Here is a 12,456-nt window from a genome sequence, read left to right as displayed (position 1 = left end):
GGACCGGGGAAGCGAAAATCATGGAGGAGGTGGAGGGCGTGGGTGGTGTCCCGAATGTAGGTGGGGAGTTCTTGGATTAAGGGGGACAGGACCGTGTCGAGGTATGCAGAGATGAGTTCAGTGGGGCAGGAGCAGGCTGAGACAATGGGTCGGCTGGGGCAGTCAGGTTTGTGGATTTTGGGCAGGAGGTAGAAACGGGCAGTACGGGGTTGTGGGACGATGAGGTTGAAGGCGGTGGATGGGATATCCCCTGAGGTGATGAGGTTATGGATGGTCTAGGAGATGATGGTTTGGTGGTGGGAGGTGGGGTCATGGTCAAGGGGGCAGTAGGAGGAGATGTCCGCGAGCTGGTGTCCTGAACCTCCTTCCACCTATCGCATTCCCAACGCCCCTCCCCCAAGTCCCTCCTCCCTACCTTTTATCTTAGCCTGCTTGGCACACTCTCCTCATTCCTGAAGAAGGGCTTATGCCCGAAATGTCAATTCTCCTGCTCCTTGGATGCTGCCTGACCTGCTGCGCTTTTCCAGCAACACATTTTTCAGCTCTGATCTCCAGCATCTGCAGTCCTCACTTTTTCCTAGTCATCTAATGGAAGTCCACATGTAGTTTGACAGGTCATTGTGAAGGCAAATACAGTTTTTACTAATATTATGAGGGTAGTATTTTCTCTGAATACTACAATATTTTTTTAAAAATCTCAACATGCAGGTATTGCTGACAGGACTGCATTGGTCACCCGTCTTTAATTACTTAAATAAGATGGATATGGATTTTAACTATTGTAATCGTTATGGTGATAATTTTCCCACAAAACAATGACGTGGGAAATTTCATACTTTTGATCCAGTAATAATGTAGTGTTGGTGATGTCAATGCACATTTGGATAGTGTTTGTTGCTGACTGTGGTCCCACCCCATTACTGCTTTTATCCTTCTCAGTGGCATAAGTTCCAGAGGAGAGATGTGCTGTTGAATGAATCTTGGTGAGTTCCTGTAATGCATTTTCTAAAAAGAGTGCATAATGCATTCACAGTGTACAGTTTTGAAGGGATTGATAGATATTGAGTCCATTCGTGATCACCATAGAATATTCAGGCACAGGAAAAAGTTACACAAAAGATCTCTAAAATGTCAGCCATTATTTAAGTTCAGTCATTCAGATGGAATAAAATGTTGGTATGATATTAGTTCTGATATGGTGGCTTCTATACCCAAGTCCAAACCTATATATGCACCTAGTGAAGAAAAGGGAATGGAACGGAGGCTGAATGTATGGATATATACACTTCGAACTTTACACTAATCTCATCATCCATCACGCTAATTCTTTGATTCTTGTTCACCAGCTTCCTATCTAAGCTGTTGCATTTCTGTTGTAGTTCTGTTCGCCGAGCTGGGAATTTGTGTTGCAGACGTTTCGTCCCCTGTCTAGGTGACATCCTCATCCACAGATTCAATCAATAAGCACATCTACCTGGACCCAATATACTGACCACTGCAACGGACAGCTGGAACTGACAACCAGAAGTGGCAGATTCAAACCACTACAAATGGCAGAGGAAAGATCACAGAAGCGCTTCACAGGAGGCTCCTAAGCACTGAGGATGTCACCTAGACAGGGGACGAAACGTCTGCAACACAAATTCCCAGCTCGCGAACAGAACCACAACAACGAGCACCCGAGCTACAAATCTTCTCATAAACTTTGTTGCATTTCTTTTTTACCATGCACCTGAACTGCATCAAGCTACTTGCAGGAAATTTTATTGAATGCCATCTAGAATCTTTATTTTCTAGATCTATATCTATATCCAAACTCATGAAGTTTGATAGGTCATTGTGAAGGCAAATACAGTTTTTACTAATATTATGAGGGTAATATTTTCTCTGAATACTACAATTTTTTTTAAAAATCTCAACATGCAGGTATTGCTGACAGGACTGCATTGGTCACCCATCTCTAATTATTTAAATAAGATGGTTATGGATTTGAACTATTGTAATCGTTATGGTGATAATCTCATGATCAACTGAGACAAGTTCTGCCCTTGAATGCTAGGTAACGCTATTAAGAAAAAATTAAGTAGGTCCACCATATTGCATGTTCAGGCAATTCCCTGTAAATAATTAGATAATGTACATTACATAGGTAACAGATACAGTGTGAAGAGTTAGAAGATGCAACATGTATCCATGTATGATTGATCATGATATAGGTTGAGTTATGATTAATGCCATATCCTATAGCTCTTTGTCTTGTATTCTACTTAAATTTACCCGGAGAGAAATAATATTATACATATTTTAATGAAGATCATTATGATTTTTTTCATTGCAGTTTCTGAAATATTATGTCATGTGTTTTCTCAAAACTAATATTTTTAAGCATTTATATATTTTATGACTTCTCTTAGGTTTCTTCATTCTGTTATATTGCTGACATACAGTACCATTAGTTCCTTGTCTTCCTGATTTCAGATTCTCATAGAATTGGAAACTGCTCTTTTGGATGATGAACCACACTGGTATAAACTCCAGACGCACGACGTTTCATCAATGCCACTTCCTCAACCTTCACCATATTTGCCACGCAGACACCCACATGGTGAAAGCCCAACAAGAAGGTTACAAAGTATGTTGAGAGATGTAAGGTGTTTTATTTTTGTTCCCTAAAAACAAAAGTGAGAATTCATATAGTTAGGGTGCACTTTAACTCCTTAATGAATGACATTGAAATGAATTCTGGTAACAAATGGAGATCACAAACAATTGTTATGATGAATGGACATTTAAAAACATACCACTAAAATATTGGTTATAGGTCAGTCTGTGATAAAGAAATATGGGCTTTTTCTGCTATTACTTTACCCCTATTACTATTGTATTTGTCAGAATTGGACATAGATGCACTGGCAGATAAACTATTTGTCTTTTGGTTTGGTCATAAAAAGAACAAAATTAGAATAGCATAAGGGAAAAATACTTTTCAAGGGCAAACAGAATGATAGACTGTCTCACTCCATGACCTATCAATCTCTGCTAAATTGCTGTTGAATCCAAGAAGTTGAGTTCGCCATAAGGATGAAGAAAAGTCAGGAAATTCAACTGCTGGGTTCTCTTGCACACCTTGAGTTGCAGGTTTAGACTAGAATTGGCTAAGAGTCAGTTATACACACTATTCTCTTTGGATCTGGAAGAACGAGAGGAGATCAAATTTCGATATATATGATACAAAAGGAGATTGACAAGTTCAGTGTAGAAAAGATGTTTCCATGTGTGAGGCAATGTAGAACAAGAGGTCACTTGGCATAGAGGGTAGCAGATTTAAAACAGCAATGAGGAGAAATTACTTCTCTCTAAGAGTCATGAAACTGTGGGGTTGACTATCCCAGAGTGTAGTGGATGCTGGGGCATTAGTAAATTTAAGGAGGATATAGAGAGAGTTTTAATTAGTAATGGGTTGAAAGGTTACGGACAGTGGGCAGGAACATGGACTTGAAGCTAAAATGAGATCACCATGATGGTATTAGATGGCAGAGCAGGCTTGAGGGGTTAAGTTACCTACTTCTACTCCTAGATCTTCTGTTCTTATTAGCATTACCCAATGCTGTTTTTCCCACCAGTGACACACTCATCACCATGCATTAGCACCAAAATATGCAAATACTGTCAGTGATGCTTGTTTTCCTATTCATCTGTTCATTTCCTTTTAACCTATGTAGAAATGGGTAAGTTTGAAAACCACGAATCTCATGTCTCTTTTTCCATACATTCGAATGCTGTTAAACATCACACTTTGTGCTCCATTAGCCAATAGTTTTTTTAAAAATTACATTTTTTTCTCAGAATTAATATGTTTAGTCAGTTACTCAGCAGAGAATTAATTTAGGTTAAAAAAATCTCTTCTAATGCAAGACCAGTACTTAAAGAGATTAGATAAGCAAAGGTGTGAAACCAGATTATTATGGTTTCATGTTGGAGCAAACTCCGGTAGACGGTAATGAAAATAAATTCCATTTGATTGAAGTCAGTGTTACATTTCATTTCTTGCTCCCTAAAACCTAAGCCCCTTTCCTTATTCCTGCGTAAAACACAATTATTAACACAATTAGTAGTTTGGACAGACACAAGTTTGAGCAAGTAGTGGCACTCCTGGAGCTTTTACTTTAAATTTGCTCAGCTGGCTTTTTTTTATTACCACTGCACTATTGGCAAGTGAGGTTACTTGGTGTATATAATCCAAATTACTAATGAATTTGCCAACATGTCTGATTACATCTTCTAACAATCTGGGCATATTAACTGCTCATATCTATTATGTTGCTGGATTATGTGTTTTTATTTTCTGTTTCATTTGTATCCCATCTGACATTTATTTTCCAGATACAGGTCCATATGCATTAAATCCAGGTAAAATGCTAGCTTGCATCAATGAGTTAAACAGATGAAAACACTTAGTGTCTTAGACATGACTTGAGAGTGACTGTTATGAAGTGCTCTAGCTGTGCATGTAGAAAAATTTTAAGATACTTTTAGATCAGTTCTCCTTCTTACCCAAGCTTTAGTTGCTATCTCAGTCCTGAATGAATTGCTTTGCTGTTGATGTTAATTTAACTTCTAAAGCATTTTTGTGTGATATGTGAACTTCCTTCCAATCTGTTTTGTTGTGCCTGAGAGTGAGTTTTTGAAGATTTGAGTCTGCAGATTGACATAAGTAATAGATCAGAGTTGAAAAATGTGGTGCTGGAGAAACACAGGCCAGGCAGCATCCGAGGAGCAGGAACAGGAGAATCGACGTTTCGGGCATAAGTGTGGACCTGACGAGGGAGTCACGGAGGGAGTGGTCGCGGAGACCACTCCCTCCGTGACTCCTTCATCAGGAACACACCCCCCCACCAACCCAATCTCCACTCCCGGCACCTTCCCCTGCAACCGCAAGAAGTGCAAAACTTGCGCCCACACCTCCCCCCTCACCTCCCTCCAAGGCCCCAATGGATCCTTCCATATCCGTCACAAATTCACCTGCACCTCCACACACATCATTTACTGTATCCGTTGCACCCGATGTGGCCTCCTCTACATTGGGGAGACAGGCCGCCTACTTGCGGAACGTTTCAGGGAACACCTCTGCGACACCCGCACCAACCAACCCAACTGCCCTTTGGCTGAACACTTTAGCTCCCCCTCCCACTTCGCCAAGGACATGCAGGTCCTTGGCCTCCTCCATCGCCAGACTCTGACCACATGACACCTGGAGGAAGAGCATCTCATCTTCCGCCTAGGAACGCTCCAACCAAACGGGATGAATGTAGATTTCTCCAGCTTCCTCATTTCCCCTCCCCCCACCTTATCTCAATCCCAACCCCCGGATTCAGCACTGCCCTCTTGACCTGCAATCTTCTTCCCGACCTCTCCGCCCCATCCCCTCTCCGGCCTATCACCCTCACCCTCACCTCCTTCCACCTATCATATTCCCAGCGCCCCTCCCCCAAATTTATTCCCCTCTACCCTTTATCTCAGCCCGCTTGGCACACCAGCCTCATTCCTGAAGAAGGGCTTATGCCCGAAACGTCGATTCTCCTGCTCCTCGGATTCTGCCTGGCCTGCTGTGTTTTTCCAGCACCACATTTTTCAATTCTGGTCTCCAGCATCTGCAGTCCTCACTTTCTCATAACTAATAGATCAGCACTTACTTGATTACATTTTTTGATTAAAAATGTTCAGGTCACTTGGTCATAGACAGTTCCTGTTACTTCATAGTCATTTGGTCATACAGATCAATGTCAATGTATTTTTATATAAATTTTATAAATACCTCTTAATGTATTTTGAGTAGAAACAAATACCCAAAAGAAGCAGTGATAGGAATCTGGCCTAATTATAGTTCAACTATTGCTAAGCTGGCTAAAATCAACTTGGTTAGCTTAACTTAATGAACAAACCTTATAGTATCAGTCGTTCAGTGCCAGATGGACTCTGCATTTACCAATTGGACCCTTGAGATGGAAAAATGAACTGTCCTGATTTTCAAAATGAAATTTGCTTTAACGAGTATTGGCAAGAAATCAAAAGGATGCTGATCTTCCTCTATGAAAAATAATGATGATTCTTAATAATTGTTTTGCATTTTTCAGATTAAATTGATGGAAAGGGGAAATTAGTCAAGTGGAATATTTGAGCTTTCTATGACTTCTTTGAATACAAAAGTATCATTGTAAATGTAAAATCGGTTTGGCTGCAATAATTTATTGATTGGATATATGTGGAGGACCTAAATGTGTTTGTTTCATATTTGGTTCATCAGATATATAGGTTGTTGGGAAGTAATTTGAACTGCAGAAGTAGTTTGTTGATAATCAGGAAATAGCCATACATGCTGTGCATTACTTAAACTTATCAATCTACATGTTAAATTCTTACTGAACATCTTGCTTATTATAGGACCATTTCTAAAAGAATAAAGTGGATCACTTAAACAAAAGTGCATCTGTAGGACTTGATTTCTCATTCAAGTAGGAAATAAGAAATAAAAAAAATATTTTGAATATTTATTCCCTAGGTACCATGAAGGCTAAGAGCAAAATTATTTTTAATTAACCTGTACAGGTATGACACTTCTGTGCAGTGGGCTTAAACCTCGACCTTCTGGCCTAGAGTTAGGGAAACTAGCACAGTGCCACAAAAGCCAAATTCAGCTTTTGATTTGAAGTGTGTCCACAAAAACTAGAAGAAAACCAGATTAAAATTAAAAACCTTTATACAAAATCAGAAGGAATTTCCACAAACCTATGGAGTAGAAGATTTGTGAAATACACTCCCAGCAAAAACAAAATCCCATGTCAATTAATCTCTTGTAATAGCAGATAGATGCACATCTACTAAGAAATGTGACTGAAGTTTTAAGCACATTAAGTTTCAATGACTAAATATTCTATTGGGTATAGTGGTTTCTGTGCTGTTTGTGAAGTGTTACCAAGCAGAGTTCAATAGTTGAAACATAGGGTTTGGTACGTGGAGTTTTGTTTTATTGGTTTTTGGAGATCATGGACAATCTATAAAGATTCAAAGATTAAATAGTTGGGCATCCACATAGCCACGTGTACATCAATGGACAAACTTCATAAATCCTTTTCAATCTCTGGATTGTGATTTGAGAAAAAAAGATACTTTGCATTTAAAATGGCTCAAAGGGCATTCGTCTTTAAAATGTAATATCTTTTAAAGACTCTTCCTGAATTACTTTCATTCTGTGGCAACATAGCACAGTATCCTGTGCTTAAGTTGGAGAATTCCTACTGGGATCTATTACTGTCCTTTGTCTACATGTTTCTGATCATGTTTGGTACATGTAGCAGCACGTGATTTTTGCAGATGCCTCATTTAATAAGAAGTTCAGTGCTTTAACTCTTTAAAGGGACGTGAATCCACATGGAGATAACTGCAGAATATTCGTTGTTCACCAACCTTGGCTTTCCTAAGAAGTAAGTGATTTTATTTTGGTTGTTTTAACATTTAAAAGTGTAAAGAAATTTAAAATTTTGTTGAATACTGGTGTTAGAGTCTGAAGATGTAATAGATGAATTTATGTTTTTACTACTTTTTAAGTTCCATCCCTGATATTGTTTGTCTCTTCCTCTGGCAGGAGAGGCTGACAGCAACAAGAAGGTGAAGACAATCGAGTTTGATGAGGCAAGCGCAAAAGTGCCCCTGTGATCTTGTGAAAAAGTAAAACATGCTGACACAATCAACATTTGTCTTCTATTTTCTTGCAACTCAAGGAGCTTTTTAGTTTTCTGAGTAGCTTTTCTTAAACCATGATAAAAGTTGATAGGAAAAGGTGCCTTGGTGTGGAGTAGGCAGCTACATAAAAACATCTACAGTAATAAGCCACTGTTGCATCAAGATTATTGTACTTTTTTTTACTGTGGATGATCAGTAAAGCTCACACTCAAAATCAAGTGCAGATGTGTAAATTGATAATTGCAACAGCAATTGATTCTAGCTCTATAGAAGGTGAAGTGGTATGCTTCTAAGGTGAGTTGTGTTTGTTGCACCATTTAAGCTAATTTTCAAAGAGGAAACCATTATGTCAAACACAGGTACTATTAGTAAGTAAAAAAAGGTTGCAGTTTTCTTCAATAATTTGCCTATGTAAAAGAAGAAAAAAGTCTTCTTGTGTAAAATCTGCCTCTCTTTTTAAGAGGGGTGCTGCCAAACCACAACTCTGAAAACTTTGCCATTTTTTTTGGCTTTTTGTGAGTTTTTTTTTCCTGAATTGCCACTGGAATTGGCAATCTAAACATTCTTTCTGATATTCATTTATTCTTCTTCAGGTGCAATGCACAAAGATCTGCTACAATGCTGTTCAGGCAAAATGGAAGCACAGCTACATTGCCAAATTTTTCAAATGGTATTTTGGTGCTTAACCTGTGAAAAATTCATCTTCAAATTTGATCTTCAGAGCGTTACTGTCTGTTATGTCATGGTCTAGGATTGTAAAGACGATATGGATACATCAGCAACAACTTGCATTTGTAGTGACTTTAATTTAAAGTGAAAGTGTAAATGTTGTGGATAAAGATTTGGAGAAAGTGAATCATTTTGAGTACTTGCGGTCAGTGGGAGTACAAGATAAAAATAGGAATTAAGTAATGTATTTGGTCTAGTTGGAGTTATTGGAGGAAGCACAATTAAGTGTTGTGTGATAGCGAAGTATTGGAAATAAGAAATCCTCAAGACGGCTGTTCGACCTGCCTTTTTATAAAGTTCAGAAATGTAGACAACATCAAGATGGGAAGAATGACTCAATGCCAATGAGCTGTGAATGCTGATGTAAACAAGAAAAAAGAAATTGGAAGCAGCAAATCATGGGGACAGTGAAGAGTATGGAAGTATTGAAGAAGTAACTGTGACAAGATTATCATGATAAGGCCATTTGTTCCACAAAGCGAGAGAGAAAGTGTATTCGGGGTGGATATGGGACTAGGAGGAAGAAAAGAGAAGAAACTAGATAGAAAAGTATAATGGCAAGAACCTTAAATGCATTGACATTGAATGAGGAATGAATGACTGGCACGAAGAGATGGAGAAGGATGATCAACCAGCATTATGTGACCATGTCTCCATGTAAAATTGGAGAAGCTTAAAGAAGAACACAATAAAATAGTTTGACAGCAAGCCACACAAGAAGGTATTAAGACAGCTGTCCGATAGCTCAACGAAGGGATTAAAGGTATCAAAAAGAAGAAGAGAGAGATGGAACAGTAGCATGATTTAAGCATGTGATTACTGAGTTTAAGCACTGGGCAGCTAAATGCATAGTGCCTATGGTAGAATGACTAAATTTGGTGATGTTAAAAAGGCCAGAAAGTGACGGAGCACAGAAGTCTTGAAGACTATAAGACTGGAATGGATCACAGCTGAAACTTTATTGCTGGAACAGCACAGCAGGTCAGGCAGCATCTAGGGAACAGAAGATTCGACGTTTCGGGCACATGCCCTTCTTCAGGAATGGATCACAGACATGGGATGGTGCAAATTGATTGAGAGATTTGGAACAAACACATGAATGTCAACCTGAAGCTTTACTCAACTTTGTGGATGGCACGGTGGCACAGTGGTTAGCACTGCTGCCTCACAGCGCCAGAGACCCGGGTTCAATTCTCACCTCAGGCGACTGACTGTGTGGAGTTTGCACATTCTCCCCGTGTCTGCGTGGGTTTCCTCCGGGTGCTCCGGTTTCCTCCCACAGTCCAAAGATGTGCAGGTTAGGTGAATTGGCCATGCTAAATTGCCCGTAGTGTTAGGTGAACGGGTAAATGTAGGGGAATGGGTGTGGGTGGGGTGCGCTTCGGCGGGTCGGTGTGGATTTGTTGGGCCGAAGGGCCTGTTTCCACACTGTAAGTAATCTAATCTAATCTAATCAAACGAGAGTCAACATAAGTTAGTGAGCAGGACTTGGATGGAGTTCAGGCATGGATAACAGAAATTCGAATAACCTCACATTGGCAGAAGATTAAACCAGATGCACATTGGAATAGTTAAGCCTGGAGAAGAAAAAGGCGTGGATGGGGCAGGAGTCCATGTGAGCTATGAAGCTGGCTGTGAATCTGAAGGATCTGAATACATTGATTTCTGGACAATCTTTATATTGGACCTTATTTCCCTCATTTGTCTATCTGTGAAACCTGACTGGTCATTGGTATTAGGAAACCACAGCAGTGGAACAAGGAGAATGTTGCCTTCCGGTTATTTTGTTGGAACATCAGGGGTGGGTATTTTGAGAGTGAGGGAGATTCAAGGCACTTTTGTACATCGTGATCAACAAGGAATCCTAAAATTACATTTTAAAACTTGCCAGGTTAACCTTATTTTGGTCCACGCTGTCCCTCCAAACAAATCCAACCTAATGAGGGATCCACCATTTGTCAGGTCTCAGACATGTCTGCTTAAATTAATATGATAGCATTCCAACAGTGAAGAATAGCAGCAAGATCAGTTGTGATAAACGACCTAACATTGTTTTAAACGGTGCCACCAATGTCAAGTCTTCCTCTGCAAAGAGTTTAAATTAGATAACCACCTAAATTATTTATGTTCCCATCAGGGAAAGTTATCCGTAAATAATCCTTGATCTCTAATGCTAATCAAACAAACTCCTGAATAATAAGTGCCACATTTCTGCCCTTCAACCTCACTTTACAAACAGCAATGCAGGAACCACCATATAAAGCCCATAATGAAATATAGTATTTTTCAATCAGAGCTCATCATGTTGGACTAATTATTCTGTTCCTAGAATTTACTATCTCGATAATTAATCTCAGTCTCTGGTTCTGGGTCTATCGAGCTTACTATAGAAATATATACCTTGCTTTTAAAGTATATGCATGTCAAGATCTTGGAAGCAATTGCCCATTAAATATTATCGGCCTGATCTTCAAATCAATGGTGATGTCGTGTGCTTCATTACTCACTGTAGAGATCATTCCTTCCTATTTACCTCCTTGCACCTTTACAACTCCCTGAATACAGCCCAATAATTTATTAATGCAGCCATCCACAGAGAAAACTCTCAAAGAAGAGCTGTGGAGAGAGCAGACATGCTACCTTATCCTTTTCCTCCAACAACCAGCAACCTTTTACAACATCAGCAACTATACTCAGATATGATTTGGAGATGCAGGTGTTAGACTGGGGTGTACAAAGTTAAAAATCACACAACACCAGGTTATAGTCCAACAGGTTTAATTGGAAGCGCTAGCTTTCGACTGATGAAGGAGCAGTGCTCTGATAGTTAGTGCTTCCAATTAAACCTGTTGGACCATAACCTGGTGTTGTGTGATTTTTAGCTCTATACTCAGATTTTTTTTTAAAATGTCACAAGTACTTCAGTGGCGTTTTTGTGTGTGGGGATGTGGATGAGTGAGTGAGCGGGCGAGTGTATGTGTGCACGAGTGGGCTAATGGATGTCTGAGTGACTGTGTTGAGTGTATATGTGCAGTTGAATTAATGGATGAGTGAGTGAGCAAGTGGACAAGTTGAATTTGTGAGTGAGTGGGCTAATAAATGAGTGGGTCAGTGTATATGTGCATGAGTAGGTCTTTAAGTGAGTAAGTGGGAATAGCAGTACAGGTCCAGGGATTGAAAATTGAGTTGTGGATATGTATATTCATATTGGGGTTGGTTGGGATGTGAGTGATTTCTGTGAAAATTCAATTGGAATTGTTAATTGCTGGATCATCCCAGCAAGTAAATGATGACACTATTCTAGGATAAGGATCTGAGTAAGTAGCTTGTATCGAGCCCAGGTGTCTAACACCTAGATCAGTATAAGAGAGACATTTACACAGGGTCCCAGCCAGTGCTTTTCAGTCAATCAGAACTTTAAACACCCCAGGCAACTGCAGCAATGTGTTTGTCAGGACTTTTTTGCAGTCTAGATGTTTGCCAACAGAGTACATTCAGTTCATTGCCACCCCCAATATCAGAAAATCTGTTCCACTATGTAGGGTATAATGTAGAGTTTAAGCACTGGGCAGCTAAATGCATAGTGCCTATGGTAGAACTGAATTGAATATTCCAGATGCGGTGATAAAACGAAACAAGATTCTCAGTATCTATTGCAGACATGCTCTCATTGGAGACTAAAAACACTCATTGAGAAAATGTCATTAAGTACAGCTAATATCCCTTAAGTACTTAATTCGCTGTGAAGCCTTACATCAAAGATAGCTAATCCCTTAATAACAACCTGGAATAGTAATCACACTGTAAATCTACAGCCCTCCACTTTGATAATGATAAGTTGTGGTAACAAACAGTAATAATACTATAATGATACCCCATTGGGTTATGTCAACATGCAGCTATTTAAAGCGCAAGCATCTTTTTTAAAATTATGAGATATAGCTGGCTGTTTCCTTTTCAGAATGTTCAGGTAATTTGATAACTTCA

The 12,456-nt window shown here is 39.5% G+C and overlaps 1 protein-coding gene across 10 annotated transcripts in view; it reads left to right on the top strand.

Moving 5' to 3' along the window:
* The window catches only part of rims2a (regulating synaptic membrane exocytosis 2a), a 973,874-nt gene that overhangs the window by 558,856 nt on the left and 402,562 nt on the right, over positions 1-12,456 (top strand). For 6 of the 10 annotated variants that reach the window (XM_043688425.1, XM_043688424.1, XM_043688426.1 and 3 more), the window contains one exon: positions 2,479-2,632. In XM_043688425.1, the coding sequence (XP_043544360.1) occupies positions 2,479-2,632 (154 nt within the window). Of the gene's footprint in view, positions 1-2,478; positions 2,633-4,383; positions 4,411-12,456 lie in introns of all 10 variants that reach the window. The other 4 variants (XM_043688434.1, XM_043688422.1, XM_043688423.1 and 1 more) reach the window with 1 other exon arrangement.

The sequence above is a fragment of the Chiloscyllium plagiosum genome, chromosome 4 (genome assembly GCF_004010195.1).
Source record: "Chiloscyllium plagiosum isolate BGI_BamShark_2017 chromosome 4, ASM401019v2, whole genome shotgun sequence".
Classification (NCBI taxonomy): Eukaryota; Metazoa; Chordata; class Chondrichthyes; order Orectolobiformes; family Hemiscylliidae; genus Chiloscyllium; species Chiloscyllium plagiosum.
This window is presented reverse-complemented; position numbering and strand designations above follow the sequence as displayed.